Source organism: Neophocaena asiaeorientalis, unplaced genomic scaffold (assembly GCF_003031525.2).
Source record: "Neophocaena asiaeorientalis asiaeorientalis breed wild unplaced genomic scaffold, Neophocaena_asiaeorientalis_V1.1 scaffold381, whole genome shotgun sequence".
In the NCBI taxonomy this organism is placed as follows: Eukaryota; Metazoa; Chordata; class Mammalia; order Artiodactyla; family Phocoenidae; genus Neophocaena; species Neophocaena asiaeorientalis.
In genome coordinates this window covers 2,591,417-2,612,580 of record NW_020172812.1, presented here as the reverse complement: position 1 = coordinate 2,612,580, position 21,164 = coordinate 2,591,417, and the positions used below count along the sequence as shown (strand labels likewise).

The following is a 21,164-nucleotide window of genomic DNA, read 5'->3' as shown; positions in this document are numbered from 1 at the left end:
TCCTGATAAAGGGCACCTACCAAAAACCTATAGCTAGCATCATACTTATTTAATGATGAAAGACTGAATGCTTTCCATGGGGAAAAAAGTAGTTTTTCACTCTGACCAATAGTAGTCAAAACTGTACTAGAAGTTCTAGCCAGTACATTAAGTCCAGTAGAAGAAACGTAATACGTTCAGATTGGAAAGGAAGGAGTAAAGCTGTCTTTATTCTCAGATGACATGGTTGTGTATGTAGTAAATCCTGTTCCTAGAAATAAGAAAGCAACTTATTAGCAAGATTGTAGGATACAAGGGCAATATACGAAAAGCAGTGGAATCTCTCTATAACAGCAGTGAACAATTGAAAAAAAAAAATGAAATTGACAAAAATACCATTTATAATAGGATAAAAACATTGGGATATTCAAGTGTAAATTTAACCAAATATATGTAAGATCTATACACCGAACTATGAAACATCACTGAGAGAAACTTAAAAAGACCTAAGTACATGGAGGGAGGTACCATATTCATAGATTGGAAGACTTTGATACTGTTAAGGTATCAGTTCTACTCAGATTGATCTGTAGATTCAAGACAATCCCAATTGTTTTCAGCAGGGTTTTAATAAAAATTACCAAATAATTGTTAATTCTATATGGGAACACCCAGGTCTTAGAAGAGCTGGCACAATTTTGAAAAAGAACAACGAAGTGTGAGGACAGTGTTCCCTGATTTAAAGACTAAAACATAAAACTGTGGTATTGGCATAAGATAAATCAGTGGAACAGAGTAGAGGGTATAAACCCATGTGTGTGTATTCGATTGATTTTTTTTTAAAATAACTCTAGTCTTTTATTCAGGTATACTTTAAAAACAGTTTTTCTTTAATTAATTAATTTATTTTTGGCTGCGTTGGGTCTTCGTTGTTGCGAGCGGGGGCTACTCTTCGTTGTGGTGCACAGGCTTCTCATTGCGGTGGCTTCTCTTGTTGTGGAGCACGGGCTCTAGGTGTGCGGGCTTCAGTAGCTGTGGCACACGGGCTCTAGAGCGCAGGCTCAGTAGCTATGGCGCATGGACTTAGTTGCTCCACAGCATGTGGGATCTTCCCGGACCAGGGCTTGAACCCGTGTCGCCTGCATTGGCAGGCGGATTCTTAACCACTGCGCCACCAGGGCAGTCCATTGATTGACTAAAAAAATTTTTTTAATTGGATATTTGACATGTAACATTGTGTAAATTTAAGGTGTACAACATGTTACTTTATACAGTTAATTGATTTTTGACAAAAACATCAAAGGTACCAGTGTAAGGGGGAGCCTTTTGAAGAAAGTAACTGGGATAAAAGTTTACCCTTACTTATGTACAAAAACATGGGTCATAAATTTAAACATAAAAGCCACAACTATGGAACTTCTAGAAGAAAACATCAGAGAAAATCTTCACGACCACCATAGGCAAGGATTTTTAGTTTATTTGTAAAACATGAATCATAAAAGAAAAAAATGGGTGTCATCAAAATTGAAGGTTTTTGCTCCTTAAAGGCAGCTTATAAGCTGGGAGAAGATACTTGAAATGCCTACACCTGACAAAGGACTTGCACCAATCAGTATAAAGAGAGAATCAGACAACTTTTTAAAGACAGCCCACCTTTTAAAAGGGTAAAATATTTGAAGTCACTTAAATGAAGATATATCAGCTGCCAATAATCACATGAAAAAGATGCTCAAGATAATTAATCCTCAGAGGAACGCAGGCTAAAACTATAATCGCATAGTGCTGCCACCAGCAGAGTGGCTAAACTTAGAAAGACTCACAATTTCACGAGTTGGCAAGGAGGTGTAGAGCTCCTGGAATTCTCAGATATTGCCAGTGGGAGTGTAAAATGGTACACCACTTTGGAAAACTTTAACAGTTTCTGAAAGTCAAATGTATGCTTACCCTATGACCCAGCAATTCCAGGAAAACATTTGTTTACAAAAAGACTTAAGTATAAGTATAATATTCTTAGAATCTTTATTCCTAATAAGTCCCGAACGAAACAGTAGGAATGTCTGTTAACAGATGAATGCGTAAACTGATTGTAGTATATCCGTACAGTGGACTATATATATACTACTGTGCCATAAAAAGGAAGAAACTACTGACATATGAAACAACTTGGATTAATGTCAAAAACTTAATGAGAAAAGGAAGATGGACACAAGAGTACGTATCTATGGTCCCATTTATGTGAAATTCTAGACAGAATTTAGTTACAGAAAGCAGAACAGTGGTTGCCTAGGGTTGTGGTGGGGAGGGGGTTCGGTGTGTTTGTGATTGACTGGAAAGGGCCTTAGGAAACATTTTGGGATTATAGAAATGTGCTTCTGTCTTGATTGCAGTGCTGCTTACGTAGGTGTATGTGTTTGTCAAAACCTGTAGAATTGTATATTTAATAATGCGTTTTTGGAATATCAGTTATTTCCCAAAGTTGGTTTAAAATTTCTTTTTAGCGTTTTGATTACAACTTGATAATTCTTTTGTTGGTGCTGATGTGTAGCTCTTGTATATTTGATAATTAATAATTTTTAAGTGTGTAATAATTTTATTCTGGAAACACCAAGAGCATGTGTTGCCTCTTGCATTAGAAAATTATGATATACCTCTAGAATCTAGACCTTTTAAAGTGGATGAAAGTTTTCCATTTGTAAGGAAAAGACACAGCACAAATGTCCATTTTTCATAATATACCTTTTTGATTCTCTTTCAGTATTAATAGGGAGCTTTCTTTGCTTTGTTCTGTTAAAGTATTCTGTGTAGAATATAAATATTAGACTGCTAGTGTAATCACAGGGTTGTTATAAAATTAGGCAGTTTTTTGGAGCTGCTTATGAAGGTTTTATCTGCGCCCCCTGGTGGTTTTGATTTCTTATTTGGGATAACATTGGAAATACAGTCATTACTTTTGTAGAAGATGAATTTTACAGAAGACTTTAAAACTTTTAAATTAATCTTTATGTTGAAAAACTACCCAATAGCTTCCATTGACAACACTATAAGGCTTTATTCTTGTGCTAGTCTTTACAAGGTTATTCAATACATGTTTCTCGGGGCTTCTGGTGGTACAGTGGTTAAGAATCCGCCTGCCAATGCAGGGGATACGGGTTCGAGCCCTGGTCCGGGAAGATACCACATGCCGTGCAGCAGCTAAGCCCGTGCGCCACAACTACTGAGCTTGCGCTCTAGAGCCCGCGAGCCACAATTACTGAGCCTGCGCACCACAAATGCTGAAGCCCGCACACCATAAATGCTGAAGCCCGCGCACCTAGAGCCTGTGCTCCGCAACAAGAGAAGCCACCGCAATGGGAAGCCTGCGCACCGCAACAAGAGTAGAGTAGCCCCCGCTCGCCGCAACTAGAGAAAGCCCACACGTGCAGCAACGAAGACCCAACGCAGCCAGAAATAAAAATAAATTAAAAAAAAAAACAACACGTTTCTCCATAGGTAATTTTATCGTATCTGAGAACTCTTTCCACAGTACCTCTAAGATCCCTTATTAGGGATCTATAGTTTTCGTTCTATAGCATAGTTCTAAATATCCTGCCATACAAACGAGATTGGGGCATATCTTCTTAGAAATACATAGTCAGGATGAGAATGGAACATTCTATGGTGCCAGAAAATAAGGAAATGCTCAAATTGGGGATTGTTGAAAAGTCACACAGGAGCCAGCTTGAGGTAGTACCTAAAGAAGAAAGCTGGAATAATTTGGTTAACAGGTAATGACATTGGATTTTAACCCATAGGATAAAATAAGTACCCATGAATCCATGCTGATACGAATAATTGAATAAAGAAACAAATAGGGAAAGGGGACAGGTTTGTTTTGTTTTGTTTTTTGACAGGAACAGTCCAGTTAATAATGAGGGAAAAAGAAAATCATTATTAGGCAATACCACAGTAATAAAATTTTGCAAACAAGACCTACCTAGATGATGCTCCAATTAGATCAGAGTTTGAGGAGAAAGTAGGATATTTGAATAGTCTCAGAGTATTCCCCCCAGTATTTTTTTTTTTTTTTTGCGGTACGCGGGCCTCTCACCATTGTGGCCTCTCCGTTGCGGAGCACAGGCTCCAGACGTGCAGGCTCAGCGGCCATGGCTCACGGGCCCAGCCACTCCCTGGCATATGGGATCTTCCCGGACCTGGGCACGAACCCGTGCCCCCTGCATCGGCAGGCGGACTCTCAACCACTGCGCCACCAGGGAAGCCCCCCCCCAATATATTTTAATACAGAGGGAAAGATAGTAGATTTATAGTGGAGAAATCTGGCAGAAACTACCTTGGCCAAGTGATCAAAATTAGCATCACTAGTGAAGAGACATGTTGACATCATGAACCCCTTGATAATGACGCACTGAGAAGGACATATCATTTCTATGGTATTCTTGCCCCAAAGCATTCTTGCCCCAAAGCATTCTAATCATGAAAAAAACATCAGCAACTCACTCTGGGAGATATTTTACAAAATACTGGATCAGAAGTTTCAAAGTCATGAAACACAAGGAGAAAAATTAAGAGTTGTCACAAATAGGAAGAGGCTTAAGGAAAAATTACAAAAATGTTGCAAAAATCATAGAGTTCCCAAATATCACTCACCCAAGCTTCCTCTGATGGTAACATCTCACAGACTTAAAGTGCAATTATCATTATCAAAATCAAGAAATTAACATTCTTACAGTACTCTTAAACTATATATTTTAGTGAAAAAAGAAATCGTGACACTGGAAAGTTTTTCTTTTCCAGAATTCTATCCAGGATCCCACATTGCATTTAGTTGTTTCTTTGAAGATACTATTATCACTAGGAGGATTTGATAAGACTTGCTTTATTTTGTTTTAAATTGTTTATGGACTAATAGGTAATAAATTACTTATAAAGTGGCTATTAAAAGAATTTCCTGAAGGAGTAGTCTTGTTGCTACTTATTACTGTTTTACAAATTTGGAGAATTGGCTAAAATTTGAGGAAAATTTATTTTTCTACCATTCTGCTTATTCCTTTTCCTTTTCATTCTGAGAAACCTCAAAATCACCTAACAGTGGAGTAGCAGCTTGGTGTGTGTGTATAGTAATAACAGTGCTTGAAGAGCCAGAGGCCTGCATCTCTTTGCCACTGTTGGGAATCTCTTACATTCTTTTTTTCTAAATGATAAAAAATATATGTATAATAAAGAGAGGTGGTTAATGTTTCTTCATCTGAGAAGATGCTGAATGAATAAGTAACCTTTCTATCTCTATTAATATTATATACTCTCTAGCGTTAATATGTCCAGTTGGAAATATTTATTTAAATTTACTGTAGCAACATGAGCTCTCTAAAGGCAACTTCTTAATTATTTTATGTGGTAATATTAATAAGATTCTTGAAATCACTTGTTAAAATAGGAAACCATCTAGATTTCACATTTATTCCTGAGTATATTCAAGGCTGCAGTGATCTGGGTATGGTCTCAACAATTCAATTTGCTGTTTTCCATGTAAACATTCCATAGTAATAGCTATATTATTATAATATATACCTATATTATAAACTCAGACTAAAATATCTAAGTTTTTAATATCTTAAATTTTAGAGACATACATATATGTATGACTATAAGATTAACTGTTACAATACTTTGTATAATATAATGTAAATTGAATATGTAGGCACTTCCAACTACTAAAAAAGATAATCCTCCCAAGGGTATCCTTACAAAAAGTGGGAAAATAACATGAGTTTCAGCTTGGCAAAACATATGAAAAGCAGTATCTCTGAGTCACAAGATGAGTCAAAAGGGTGAGGTTTGTTTGTTTTTCCTTGTTCATCTGTTTTAAGGGAGTACGATCCCAAGTAGCAGAAAAAAATCTTTGATGAAAGTTGGTGCCAAAAGTTGGAATTCTTTATATTCTTGTGCGAAGTGCAAAGCTGAAGCACTTAATGGTGCTGCCAAGGTGGGTTGGATCTGTTTTAAAGATCTGTGCCTGATTTTTAGGATATTGGTAATAACTGTAAACGGATAGTAACCTTTAAAAATTTAACCTTTATAAAATTTTTTCTTAAAAATTTAATTAAAATCTAAAAATGCTGCGTTTTCTTTGCTCTTATTTGCAAAGAATATCTTTAGAAGAATATTCAAGAAGCTGGCAACATTGGAGGGAGGCTTTGAATATTGAACTTTGTTCAAACCATGTTCAAATTTTGAACGATGAACTGCTAGAAATAAACTAAATTAAAATTTTACAAGATAAGTGAAAATTAGAGTGCCTGGTACATAGAGATTGATTTAGTCTGCCTGGTAGGAACCACCTGACTCCCATGATCAGCCTAGCATTGTTAATCTGGTAATATCTTACTCAGCCTACAGTTGGTTGTATGTTATGGCAGGTGCAGACAAACAAAAGGGTAACAAAAAAGTTTTATGATATATTTTCTTTGTTATAAGAAATTAGTCAATCGTATATGCAACTCTTTAAATTGGAAATTAAACTCTTGGATAAGTGGTGAATTTTTTTCCTATAATTATCACAAAATCGTTTGGTAAATCTTGCTGCCTCTTTTTGTTTGCTTTTAGTTGATGCTGATGAAATTAAAAGGCTAGGAAAGAGATTTAAGAAGCTCGATTTGGACAATTCTGGTTCTTTGAGTGTGGAAGAGTTCATGTCTCTGCCTGAGCTACAACAGAATCCCTTAGTACAGCGAGTAATAGATATATTTGACACAGATGGGAACGGAGAAGTAGACTTTAAAGGTAAGGAAGTAGTTTTTTTTTAAACTACCAGTTAGATAATCTGTGAATAGCGTCTTACAGCTCTGTGTACAAAAACATCTGAAAAATTTAGTTTTTCTTGAATGTGTATTACTGGTTTTCTTATAAAGATAGATTACATTAAAACCTCAAAATCTGTGATATATGAACCTTAATGGGCTAATAAGATCTTTTACTTTTGGGGTCATAAATGATCAAATTGCCCTTTAAGGTAATCTGAAAAATGGGATTTAGAATTTCTTTTGTTGTTCGAAAATTAGGCTCACTTTAGGGAAACTTATAATATTAGAAGCTACATTTTTAAAACTTTTTATAAAAGAATGAGACTTAATACTAAGTCAGCAATAAAAAGTAAGCAGACGTAATAAGGATATGAGTATTATCATAGAAAGGATTAATTTAGTGAATCTAAGATTTTACAAAGACAGTAGTGCTTTTGCTAATATTAACCATACGATTCTACACTTTAAAGTAAATAAACATTTCATTTCATCAGGGAATCAACAGATTTTGTTATTTTAGTTTGAGGAATTGGATTATAAGTGAAGGGCTTTAAAACTGGTTATGATTTAGTGTTTAGCAGGCAGTGAAGAAAAATGACCATTTGTTAATGAAACATCCAACAGTTTATTTAAATGATTCTGAATTTTGGAGGCAGAAATCCAAAATTTTTTTTTTATGCCAAACAATGTAAATTTTTTAAAGCCTCCTTTTGTCATATTCTAAGAAAAAAGAGTTAAATAGCTTAAAGAATATATTTTTTTTGAGTGTTATGCTCTGTAGCATAAGTATTTGTTTAAATTGATTTGACTTTAGAGAACTCCAGGTTCAGATTAAAATGTATATATATAGAACCTCGTTTGTTGCAAAGTTTCAAATTTTTTCAGTTTTAAACACAGCTAGTAATATTTTCTTTTGCAGCAAGAAAATATCTTTTTGTGAACATGTAGGGGTTTGTGTGTGTGTGTGTGTGTATGTGGGTATGTGTTGTTTTTCTTTGTAAAAAATTGAAACTTCTGATTTGTAAACATATTTTATTCTTATTCAGAGTTCATTGAGGGAGTCTCTCAGTTCAGTGTCAAAGGAGATAAGGAACAGAAGTTGAGGTGTAAGTATTTCTCTTCACTGAGTTCATTCTCCCTCTTAAGACCACTACCCCATATTGCATTATAACCTCCTTTTAAAATATTCTAAAAGATGTCTTTTATTCTAGATCCTTAGTAAACATAACAAAAATTTTACATTCTGGAGAAAATCCTTTCTGGACATTTGCAGTTTGCATTTTTTAATGATGTGTCGTTGTTGCTTTTAGTTGGATAGAAGGAAAATAGAATTTCCTTCTACAGCCATGTGAATTACATGTCTTAGATAAGAGATTTTTTTTAATTGAAGTGTAGTTGATGTACAGTGTTTTATAAGTTACAGGTGTACAATATAGTGATTCACAGTTTTAAAGATTATATTCCATTTATAGTTATTATAAAATGTTGGCATGAAAGTGAGAAGAAATGCTCTAATATGATTAGGTTAACTTCATTTACACTCGTTGTATTCAGAATTATTTAGCCAGAAGTCCACTATTTTGGTTTACGTAGGCTGCCTCTATCATAGGGAACATCTGATATCTTTTTAAAACATTCAGCTCTTAACTAGAGAGATGTTGTATTTATAACAGTTCTCTGAGGTGCAGGCTATATGCAAACATCCTTTGCAAACGAACTCTTTTTGATATAAATGAGAATAATAGTAATAGCATTTGCTGTCTTTGATTGTATATTATCTCATTCGGTACTGTAAAGAACCTGAGAGGTTAGAACTATTATTAGCCCCAATTTTATATGTGCAGAAAATGAAGCTTAGGAAGGGTAAATAACTTACCACTAGGCTACACTAATTGGCCAAAGCAGTCTTGATTCCATAGCTCATATACACTTTTTTTTTTTTAAGATTTTTTCAATGACCTTTTTTTTTTTTTTTTTAATTTTTGGCTGCATTGGGTCTTCGTTGCTGTGCATGGGCTTTCTCTAGTTGCGGCGAGTGGGGACTACTCTTTGTTGCAATGCATGGGCTTCTCGTTGTGGTGGCTTCTCTTGTTGCGGAGCACAGGCTCTAGCACGCGGGCTTCAGTAGTTGTGACACACAGGCTCAGTAGTTGTGGCTCACGGGCTGTAGAACGCAGGCTCAGTAGTTGTGGCGCACGGGCTTAGCTGCTCCGCGGCATGTGGGACCTTCCAGGACCAGGGCTCGAACCCGTGTCTCCTGCACTGGCAGGCGGATTCAGGGAAGCCCAACATGGACCATTTTTAAAGTCTTTATTGAATTTGTTGCTTCTGTTTTATGTTTTGGTTTTTTGGCCATGAGGCATGTGAGATCTTAGCTCCTGACCAGGGATCAAACCCACCCCCTGCATTGGAAGGTGAAGTCTTAACCACTGGACCACCAGGGAAGTCCCATAGCCTATATACTCTTAACCATCTTCACCTAAAGACATCTCTGTGTAGGAAGGAGCTGTCCTCATAGTAGAATTCTAACTGTTTGGCAGCTTATTGTTCTCTCTCTCATTGAAAGTATTCGTTTGTGATTGCCTTTGATTTTGCCATTGATTTTCCTTACTCTCTTTTTAGTTGCTTTCCGAATCTATGACATGGATAAAGATGGCTATATTTCCAATGGGGAACTCTTCCAGGTGCTGAAGATGATGGTGGGGAACAATCTGAAAGATACACAGTTACAGCAAATCGTGGACAAAACCATAATAAATGCAGATAAGGATGGAGATGGAAGAATATCCTTTGAAGAATTCTGTGCTGTAAGTACATTCGTAGTTACACTTCATGAAAACATTTTTAATACCACTTACTAGAGAATTCCTTTATTTTGCCCTAGACATTTCTACTTTTGATTTTGCCTAATTGCTCCATATTCAAGGTTTTGAAATGTTCTTTGTTGTAATTGTTACTGATTTTATTCTCAGTGATTGTCTGATAAAATGCCACAAGAATGGTACTAGTGACTTTTACTTATTATTGGTAGTCTCCCAAATGAACAGCTAGGTTGTTTGAAAATACTTTTATGGGAAATATGAGTTCATGAGTTTCAGCTAGGAATCCAGAGGCTTGGTTTCATGAGGACAACAGAAATGGAGTCCCTGTCCGTCTTAAACTCAGCAGCTAGGCCTTGTAAAAAGGTGATTTTATTTTTCTGAGCTACTGATGGATAGTTCTTGTAATCTGGGGCAAGGGCTCCACAGAGGCAGGGGCTACAGTTGTGGGAAGGCCTCGACAACTAGCTCTAGGTGGAAACTGGGGCAACGGCTTGGCTTCCAGTGTACTGCTTCTCTTCTTTACTCCTGCCCCTAAAGCAAAGATACTAACTTTTTGATGTGTTAAAAGCAGTTTTAACTGTAAGCGAGAGATACTGAGCAATGCAAAGCAAAGGCAAAGATAACAAAGAAAAAGTTTTGAAAAATTTCAGTCATGACTGGGAAATCTTTCTATAAAAGACTTCCCTCCTCTTCTTCTCATTTTTTACTTAGATGACACCAGGGAAAACAAATTACTTTGTTTGTGTGTTATATAAGGACTTAAGTATCTACTTCAGCATTTAAGTAGAAGTTCACGTGATCCTTTAAGGATCTTTCTTCATCTCAAGGGAATACTATCTTTGCATTTTGTTTCAAAAAGTAGGGTGGTGCTCTAGTTTAAAGAACACTCGAGGTCTTTTTGGAAGATGTTAGATAGGCTTGAGCCTTGAGATTTGGAACCCATGCCAGGTGGTACTGCTCTGTGTCCTGTCCCTCCGTTGTGTCTCCTCCCTCACTGTTTTTTTAATAAATTACTTAATTTATTTTTGGCTGTGTTGGGTCTTTGTTGCTGTGCACGGGCTTTCTCTAGATGCAGCGAGCGGGAGCTACTCTTTGTTGCGGTGCATGAGCTTCTCATTGCGGTGGCTTCTCTTGTTGCAGAGTGCAGGCTCTAGGCACTTGGGCTTCAGTAGTTGTGGCCTGTGGGCTCAGTGGTTGTGCCTCATGGGCTCTAGAGCGAAGGCTGAGTAGTTGTGGCGCATGGGCTTAGTTGCTCCGCGGCATATGGGATCTTCCCGGACCAGGACTCTAACCCATGTCCCCTGCATTGGCAGGTGGATTCTTAACCACTGCGCCACCAGGGAAGTCCTTCCTCCTTCGCTGTTGCCAGTACTTGCTGAAGGACTCCCGTGGACGGACATCGCATTGTGTGCGACCTGAGACCATGTTGGTAGTGGCATCATAGGTAGCAGCCAGTTTTCGAAAGAAGGAAAAAAAATTAATTCCAAGACTTGAGGGAACAAAACAAAAAAGAGAAACTCTTGACTGGAGTGTTAATGGAAAGGATGTGTATAAGTGAAGACTACTTGCATTTAGTAAATATAAACTCAAACTTGCATGTAAATCACTTACCAGTGAAAGGAAATTAAAATACATCCCTAGGTATAGAAATGATACTATTTACACTGATGACATAAGCTAAGCTTTGAGTTTGTTTTTCAGCATTTTGTGATAAATTGCCTTTACTTGTATTTTTGGAGGGCATAGTTCAGGAATGAAGAAAAATGTTTTGTGTATTAAGCCAACTTTTTGGAACATTTATCAAGCTCTTAACTTTGGCTTCATTGATTTCTCTTTATTCTGATTTCTTAAGCTATAACAGTGAAAGAGAAAGGACAGTTTATGTATGTATGTATGGCTGCATTGGGTCTTCATTGCTGTCCACGGGCTTTCTCTAGTTGCGACGAGCGGGGTCTACTCTTCGTTGTGGTGCGCGGGCTTCTCATTGCAGTGGCTTCTCTTGTTGCGGAGCATGGGTTCTAGGCGCATGGGCTTCAGTAGTTGTGGTGCATGGGCTTAATTGCTCCATGGCATGTGGGATCTTCCTGGACCAGGGCTTGAATTTGTGTCCCCTGCATTGGCAGGTGGATTCTTAACCACTGAGCCACCAGGGAAGTCCCAAGGAAGTTATTTTAAATAAGATCACATACTACATACCTACTTTAACATTTTCAGAATACTTTACCATGCACAAATACTATAAATGATTAGTGACAGGATTAAAGTTGGTGGACTGAACACATCTATTTACTTTTGCTTCCTCTCAAACCTCCACTGAAATTAAATCGGTTAAAAAGAAAAGGTTATAAACCCACAAGGGCCAAGTGAATAGCAGAGAGGATAGTTAACCAGATTTGGCAACTTATAAAGTTGAATGGTTAATTGGTTTAGCAGACAGGAGTAAAAATTCTAAGCTAGAAACTTGGAAAGCTGAGAAGTACCTTGGTTTATAAGGTGGAATCCCTGAAAGGCTCAGTTCCCTAACCTGATTCCCTGGCAGCTAGACTTGTACTCTCCAGGCAAGAGGCGGGACAGCCCTCTTTGGGAAATCTGATCACTCGAAGTGCAGGCCACAGTCAGCAGCCCCACTTTGTATGTGGAGGCTCTAGTGCCCTTTCCACAGGAGCAGAGAGCCACGGATCACCAGACATTCAAGGAAAGCGTCTAAAATGGATTATAGAGATGAGATCACACCTGAAAAAGAAGCTTGGAGAAGCAGGCTATGCAAGGCCAGTGACAACTTTCAAAGTAGAACAAAAATCTGTCATGGTTATCCTCAGGGATATAATGTATTGGATTTTTGAAACAAAAATTGGAGAATATATAAAAGAGCTCTCGGACATTTAAACTTTGAAATACATTCTAGGAGGTCTAACACCCAGATGCTAGGGGTCCAGAAAAAAAATGCAGGGAAGGAAATGTCAAAAATGAATCAAGAAAATACGTCAGAATCAAAAGTAATGAGCTTCTTTGACCAAAAGGACTTACTAAGTACCCAGCATAGTATATAAAAATGTGGGCCTAGGCACATTGTCATGAAAGTTTAAAACAAAGAGATGGTTCTACAAACTTGCAAAGAGCTAAAGTAGAGGGGTAGGAGGGGAAGGGTGTCATACAAAGAATCATAATGGTGGCAAATTTCTCAGCAGAGTTGGCAACTAGAAGGCAATGGAAGCATTGCCTTCACAATTTTGAGGGACAGTTATTTCCAAGTGAGAACTGTCAATAAACTCAAACTAGGTGGTAGAAACAAAGACATTTTCAGGTGTGCAAGGCCTCCCTTTTTGGGAAACTACTAGAGGATGTGCTCCCACTATAAAAAGGTTATAAATCAAAAAAAGAAGACAATGTGGGATCCAGGAAGCAGAAGGTCCAACAGGAAAGAAGGAAATCTCTAGGATGATGGTGAAGGAGGATCCATAGATGACAGGCCTGGATTGGAGCAGGTTGGAAAGCTCTGGGAGTGATTTCAAGACAGTAAAATTGATAGAATTACATAATATATTTAAGTGCATTTAGAACAAAGTTTAGGGTTGAATTAATGATAAATCCATAGAACACCTGGCAAAGAAAAAGATCAGTTATTAACTGTAGCAAAACAAATGTGCAGGAAAGAAAAAGTAACTATAGTACACAATTCTCTTCTGCTGTAAGTAGTATTCTATATAGTCATAAATAAAATGCTGAATTTCTGCCTGATCAAAAAAAAAGATACAATTATTTGAAGCGTGGGAGAGGTGGGAAGTATACGTGGAGGGGACAGAAGGGAGAGGTGTGTGTGAAAGTATAATCTTCATCTTCTGTGGTGGGAAGTCAGTGGATGATGCCTAAAACTTTGAATCCGAGAAAAAGCAATGTAGGGGTGTTATTTGGAGACCTATAGGTAAAATACTGAGAATCAGCTGAAAATTCTAAATGATTGCCTCTAAGTAAAACGAAATTTGAGGGCAGGATAGCAAACTGCTGTTTTCATAACAGAAGTTGTAGAACTAGCTGGCTGTTTAAGCTTTCTTTTTCAAAAAAAATTTTTTAAGGTTTAAAAATAATACAGATGTAGCTATGCAGAACAACATGGATGAATCTCACAAACAACGCTGAGTGAAACAAGCCAGACACAAAAGATTTCATTTATAAAATGTATAAAAGCAGACCAGAGTAACCTATGGTGTTAAATCATGATAGTGACCACCTCTGGCAGGCGGTGGCTTGGGAGGAGGGAGGTGGCCAGTGCGGGAAGGGGGCCACGGAAGAGCCCCAGTGATGCCCTCCCTGGCTGCTGTTTACTTGGGTGTTCGCTCTGAAAATTCATCAGGCTGTGAACATTTATGGTTTACTTTCTTTATATAGGTTATACTTAATAAAATTTATGCCCCAAATAATAATACAGGTAATTGCACTTCACATGGCCATGTCAGTATTCACTGAGGTGTCTGTAACAACTTTACAAGTATTTGACTCCATGGGAAAGTAATGTGCAGAAATTTTTATTCATTTATTACTTTCTGATATATTGTAGAACAGACTGACAAGTGAAGCCTGCATTTGGTTTCTGACAGTTTTTATGGTAACGTCTGGTTATCATTTAATATTAAACTACGAAAGGCCATGTCAAAACGACAGACGAAAGAGTGGGCCAAATCCTGCATGTGGCCTGTTTTGTATGTTTTTGAGCTAAAAAAGTTTTTTCATTTTAAAGTGGTGTTTAAAAAAAAAAAAAATGGGAGAAGAGAATTCAAGAGAAACTATACATGGCCTACAGAGCCTGAAATATTTACTGCCTAGCCCTTTACAGAAAAATTTGCCAGCCCTAGTGCTAGAACACAAGAAAATGTTATCCTAGGAGAAAGAAGCCATGAAAGTTCTAACAAAAGGCAATGCAGGTTTTTAAAAACAACAGCTTCTGGAAATGGCTAAAGTAGTATGTTTTTTAAGCTGTAGTTTTGGTAAGGTGGTTAGACTAGTACAAAGGAGTCCGTCGAACCTGGTCAAGTTTGATTTGTTCTCTCTGTTGCAGGTTGTAGGCGGCCTCGATATTCACAAAAAGATGGTGGTAGACGTGTGACTCTTCTGTAAAGAGTACCACCCAACACTTTTGCTTTCTTCTCCATCTCTGAAGATCTGCTCAAGACGTCCAGCAATGCTCTCTGTGTATTTAAATGGAAGTATTTTTCTCTGTGAAGCCACATTTTCCAACATGAGCCTCATGAAGCCAACTAAGTGTTATTGAACTCTTATTCTCTCAATAACTCAGTGTAGCACTTTAAAGCTGAAGGACAGCAGCATGAAAAGAGCATATCAATGTGGTGAAGAAAGGGAAGGGGTTGGCTTTTTAATTTATTTTTCTTCATCTTTTATAACAAGAAAGTATCTATATATACATATGTAAATATTTATATATAGATATATGTAGCTTTCTATATGTGTAGTAGGTTGGCTTTAATTTAATATACTTGATTCAGAAGCAAAATGATAGAGTACAAAAGTGCCAAGCAGAACATTCAACATCCTTACTTTTATTTCACACAGTTTTATATATAGATTGAAGATTGTACAATTTGAGCCAGGTGTTAGGCCAGCTATTTTCCTTGTCCTGCCCTTTCTCTTTTGAGAGATTGACAAAGCATTTGTTAACATCTTATTATTTACCTTGATTACGGTTTTGTAACAAAGGGGTTTGTAACTTTATCTATACCTGTGATATATTTCCAGGGACTGTGTCTCATTGCTGCGCAGCTTTGACGACGTCTCTGCTTGAGCAGAAAGTATAGTTCAGCGCTGCTGCCCTTGTGTTCATATAGCAACAGCACAGAGCCTATGGCCACCTCATTCTGTTACTTCATAACTAGGAGCCATTACATTCACTAGATGTCCCTGAGTGAGTGTCAGTTTGTTGTGATTTTATTCGCAAAGGACAGAAGCTATCTGAGGCAATCCTGATTTATCTCGGACATGACTTATTGAAGAGTTCCTGAAATAATCATGTAACTGCTTAGGATATCCGTTTATTTGTTTCATTACATGGGTGGTAAATTGTCATTAAACTTAGTTTAAACCATAAATTTCCTTTCTCTGTTTCAAAAGACTTGCAGCTAATCTAAAACTGGTGGTATTTAATGTGCATGTGTGTATCTCTACACCCACATATACTTATTTATGACTTACATGGGAGAAACCTTACTAATCTCTATGCCACAGAAGAGCAAAATGATATCCAAATTTATACCTCTTACATTTCTTTACCACAAGGCACAGAGAGTGCATAATGGTGTTCTTGATTTGCCCACATACGTAACAGGTAACTTAATAAATTTGTGTGATATAAAAGTAGTTTACCATGTTCCACCACTTGATATTATCCCTTCCCTTTTCTGCAAAGGTACTATTGGCTGGAAGAAGACATTCTGGTTAGCTTTGTAGGACTGTAGTCTTTCCCTATATAGTTTTTCTAGAAAACTGGTTTTATAATCATGAGTGGGAAAAGGCAGGTTGAATCAAGAGGAAAGAATCTTACTTTGGGCACACCCGCCTGCCATCGCTGTTCCTTCAACTGAGTGCTGCACGCCATGGGCTCTGTCTGTGAGAGAAATCCCGGTGCTTGGTGTCCTTGCATGACATGGAGTTTTGCATGTAGATCGATTTAAAATATGTTACCTCTTGTTTACATAATTTGCATAATTTTAAAACATAATGTTGCCAAACTTTGGAAATGTTAATGTTCAAATTGAAAATCTCCACTACATGTAACTTTCTTCCTCTGGATCAGTGCGTGGCTTATAATCCCAGCCAGTGGTTTGATCTGTTCCAGTGTCAACTGCCATGTGCTCTGCTTCAAGGGGGGGAACTAGTCTTTTGTGAATTTTTTGTACATAAGTATTTGTTACAAATATTTTAGCAAATGCTTTCTATTTCTCTTGCTTGTGCATATCTTGGCTGGCATTACAGAAAAATAGTGCAAACATTATTTCCTTACTGGGGACTGAGGGTTTTTTTTTTTTTTTACTGTGCGTGGGTGGGTGGGGAGGGATGGTTTATGTTGAATGTTTAGTTTTTCTTCTGCATGAAACATCATGTTGTGGGATCTTTAGAAAACTTCATACTGTATGAATAAGAAAATAAAATATTTGAAACTTGATTGAGTGTATTCACAGTGGTCTTCAGGCTTTCCCAGCCATTGGATAGTCTTTTTTCACTCTTTCAGATTTTTTAAAAACTCTAGTAAGTTGACATTTGATCTTTGACTATGAGCCATAAGTAAGTCTGCTCTGTCACTGGGTGAAAACACAAGTCATCACAGTGACCTGCAGAACCCGGTGTGTCACCCTCCCTCTGCTTCCAGCCTCCTTTGCCTCCGTGCTGCCCCCAAGCCTTTGGCATGCTTCCTCTGTAGGCCTGTGCACCGTCTCTTCGCCCCCCAGGCTACCCACAGGGAATGCTTCCAAGGGTTTCAGCCGTGTCCTGGTTCAACAGGAACTCTCCTGGCCACCATTTAAACACACTAATACACCTGATTCTCCTTTACCCCACTCTGTTTTCTTCCATAGCGTTTAACCTCTTCTGACATGATTCATTTAAGCATTTTGTATTTGTCTTCCCCGGTTTTGGAAATGACACGAATGAAAGGTCCCCAAGGGCAGGGATTTCTGTCCCTTGTTCACTGATAGACCTGGTTGCCTAGATTCTGCCTAGTTCTTAGTGTTTAATGAATACATAATCAATGAATTAGGTAATAGGAGACACCTTGTTTCTACAGGTTGTGATGTTAAATTCTATCCACTACTTTCTCACTTCATAAAAGGTAAGCATCAGTATAATTTTGAGACTTTTATTCATTCAGCAACTCTGGAGGGCTCCCACGCCAGGCCCGCCCTGTAACAAGCACTTGAGGTTCTTGGGACGGGAAATGACGGCCCACATGAATTATGGGCTCTTGGTGTCCTATACCCAGAACACCCATATTGTCAGGCATGCACTAGTTATGAGATACTATGCACTGGATTCCTTGGCTCTTTGAACTAGGAGTATAGGTTAGTTAGGCCTAAACCAATAGTTAACATTTTAAACCCTAGGTCTCCCTTTCTTTACCTAGTTCTAATGGTCTTAAGAGTAGAAAAGATGACGAAGTGAAACAGCAGTGCACGGAATGGGAGAAAATATTTGTAAATCATGGATCTGCTAAGAGATTGCTATCTAGAATATGTCAAGACTACGACTCAAAAACCACCTGATTAAAAAGTGGGCAAAAGGACGTGAATAGATATTTCTCCAGAAGGATACACAAGTGGCCACCACCACGTGAAAAGATGCTCAGTATCACTAGTCATTATGGAGATGCAAACTAAAACAAGATTACCACTTCATGCCCGTCAGCACTGCCATCAGCAAAATAAAAGTGTTGGTAAGGATATGAAGCAGCTGGAAGGCTTGTGCATTGCTGGTGTGGATATCAAATGGTGTAGTCATCGTGGAAAAGTGGTATAATGGTTCCTCAAATTAAACACAGATTTACCATATGACCCAGAAATTCCACTTCTGGATACTTGCCCAAGAGGAGTGACAGTAGGGACTAGAAGTGTTGGCACACCCGTGTTCATAGCGGCATTATTCACAGTAGCCAAAACTTGAAAGCAACCAAAACATCCATGACAGATGGATAATCAAAATGTGGTATATACATACAATGGGATGTTACTCAGCCATAAAAGGAAATTTTGACACATGCTGTAACACACATGAACTCAGAAGACATGCTAAGAAAAAAGAGCCAGTCACAAAAGAACAAATACTGTTTCTCTTTTTTTTTTGTGGTACGCGGGCCTCTCACTGTTGTGGCCTCTCCCGTTGCGGAGCGCAGGCTCAGCGGCCATGGCTCATGGGCCCAGCCCCTCTGCGGCAAGTGGGATCTTCCCGGACCGGGGCACGAACCCGTGTCCCCTGCATCAGCAGGCGGACTCTCAACCACTGCGCCACCAGGGAAGCCCAATACTGTATTTTTTACATAAGTTCCTGGAGTTGTCAAACTCATAGAGACAGAAAGTAGAATGGTGGTTCCCAAGGGCCAGGAGGAGGGGGAGGTAGAGAGTGTTGAATGGGTACACCGTCAGATGGGGAAGATAAAAGTTCTGGAAATGGCGGATGATGGTTGCATGAGAACGTACTTAGTGTCACTGAGCTGTACAGTTCGAAATGGCTAGAATGGTGAATCGTGTATATTTTACCACAGTTTAAAAGAAAGAGTAGACAAGATGGTAGAAATCTTTCTGGATACTTTCCAGGACTTAGAAAGAAATGCTGTTCAAGCTCTTATATGTCTTGAAACAATTTTTGTTTTATAGAATGGATTTTCGTTTTGGCTGCATTGGGTCTTCGCTGCTGCACCTGGGCTCTCTCTATTTGCGGTGCGCAGGCTTCTCTTACTGCGGAGCACGGGCTCTAGGCGTGCAGGCTTCAGTAGTTGTGGCGCACGGGCTCTAGAGCACAGGCTCAGTGGCTGTGGCGCACTGGCTTAGTTGCTCTGTGGCATGTGGGATCTTCCTGGACCAGGGCTCGAATCCATGTCCCCTGCACTGGCAGGCGGATTCTTAACCACTGCACCACCAGGGAAGTCCTTCAAACAATTCTTAGTCTTCAGAAATTCCCACATGCTCAAAAATCGCTCATTAAATTAGCTCACATTTTAAGCTGAAGTCCGCTGCCACTTTCAACCTTTTACTAACCTTGGGCATTATAAATTTATCAGCTAGCCAGATCAAATTAGCGAGTCCTTGCTCTCCCAAACCTCCTTCGGATTACTGGTGTCTTTGAATGATTTCTTTCAGCAAATGAGTAATTAACATTTGTATAATACAAGCATTTTGCAAGTTGTAGGATGGTTATGTACACTGTCACCGTGTACTCAATAATCTAACATTAAGCATGCTGTCCCATGGCTCTGGAATCAGGAAAATCAGCTCTCTTTCCCAGATGCTCAATGAACATGAGCTTTCTTCTGTAGACAGGATGAGAATTGGAGTCCATATCTTCTGGAACGACTAGGAGGAAACAACAAGGTCTCTTCCCTTACCGGCCACTGAATATCTAAGAAAATACTCCCCTTTCATGCCCATTCCCCAGCCAAGTAGCAATTAATATGTTAATAAACTGTTATATGATGTGTCCGAAATTGTACTAGATACTGACAATCTAAAGATCAGAGGCTTTAGGGTGGGAGGCAGACACTAAAATAATCACAGGTTAGCATGACAGATGCCACAGAAATATGGATAAGCATCGCTAAGGCTTTTGGTTATTAGATTTCATGTCCGGGCCTTAGAGAAGAATTTGAAGAAGTGATTTGATCCAGGTCAAGATCAACTCCCACTGCAACTACCACTGTGATGTAGTCAGATTTATTACCTCTATTTTTTCTTCATTATTCCATTCCAGGAATTAGCTGGGTTTCCTCTAACATTTTGTTTCCCTTTCAAGCCCCAAGCAGTGCTGATTCCCTGGGGGTTGGGGATGTTTGCCCAGGGAGAGGCCCAAAACTCAAGACGGTAAAAGTTCAGTATCCCAAATTTTAGCAACTGCCAAAGAAATATATTTGCTCTTATATTACTGATAGTTGTAACTACGTAAGAAATCTTCAAAAGGAAGTAAATGCAAACAATACCAAAAGATTCCTTCACTTTAACATAGAAAACCTGCTCTTATATTACTGATAGTTGTAACTACGTAAGAAATCTTCAAAAGGAAGTAAATGCAAACAATACCAGAAGATTCCTTCACTTTAACATAGAAAACCCGTGTTTTTCCAATCAAAATTATGCTCTTTAAGAATCAACACAAAATGTTTATGGTTACGTAGCGATGGTTCATCTCAGCCAAGCGCTTTGGAAACCCGATTAAAACTGTGGACCCATTCCTTAGAAAAGTACACCCTAAGTACTCACCATTTTGCATATAACTTCCTGGACAAAGCGTGGGGGGTAGGCAAGTACCTCCTGAAGCCTTTGCAGGCTCCAGAGTAAGACAGTCCCGACAAATTCCTTTTCAAAAGGATATGAGTAAAACGATATCAACATACACATACACTCTCCATGCTGTTGTGTTGCCAAAGGATAAAAAAATTACTGCTGGGACATTTCCAGCAATTTCCCACTGGATTCCCACTGTAATATTAAGTATATCTAATCCCAATGCAATGTACAAAATAGTTTGGGATAGTGGCACATGTAACTAATAGAAAGCTTAATAGCAATACTTAAAAACAACACTTTTTCTAGTTCTCACATGTACTTTCTAATACTCCTATCATTAAAGTTTTGGTTAAGGGTTGCAGAGATGTACAAGAGAATAACATCACACAGTTTAATGAAGTAGGTTCCTTTCATTAAAAAAATGCATAATATAAATCAGAACATTTAGGCAGACACCTGTTAAAACAATCTATTACATTTGCAGAATATAGTCGTTTTCTTAGGAGTAAATATATTCTTTTATCATATTTCACCTTTACTACTTAGAAGAAGTATACCCAAACACTGGAAAG

At 38.3% G+C, this 21,164-nt stretch overlaps 1 protein-coding gene across 1 annotated transcript in view; it reads left to right on the top strand.

Annotated features, from left to right (window-relative positions):
* DNAAF10 (dynein axonemal assembly factor 10) overlaps positions 1–21,164 on the top strand; it is a 94,712-nt gene that overhangs the window by 36,577 nt on the left and 36,971 nt on the right. Inside the window, 3 exon segments of the mRNA XM_024741621.1 lie at positions 6,580–6,756; positions 7,823–7,882; positions 9,399–9,583. Coding sequence (XP_024597389.1) covers positions 6,580–6,756; positions 7,823–7,882; positions 9,399–9,583 — 422 coding nt within the window.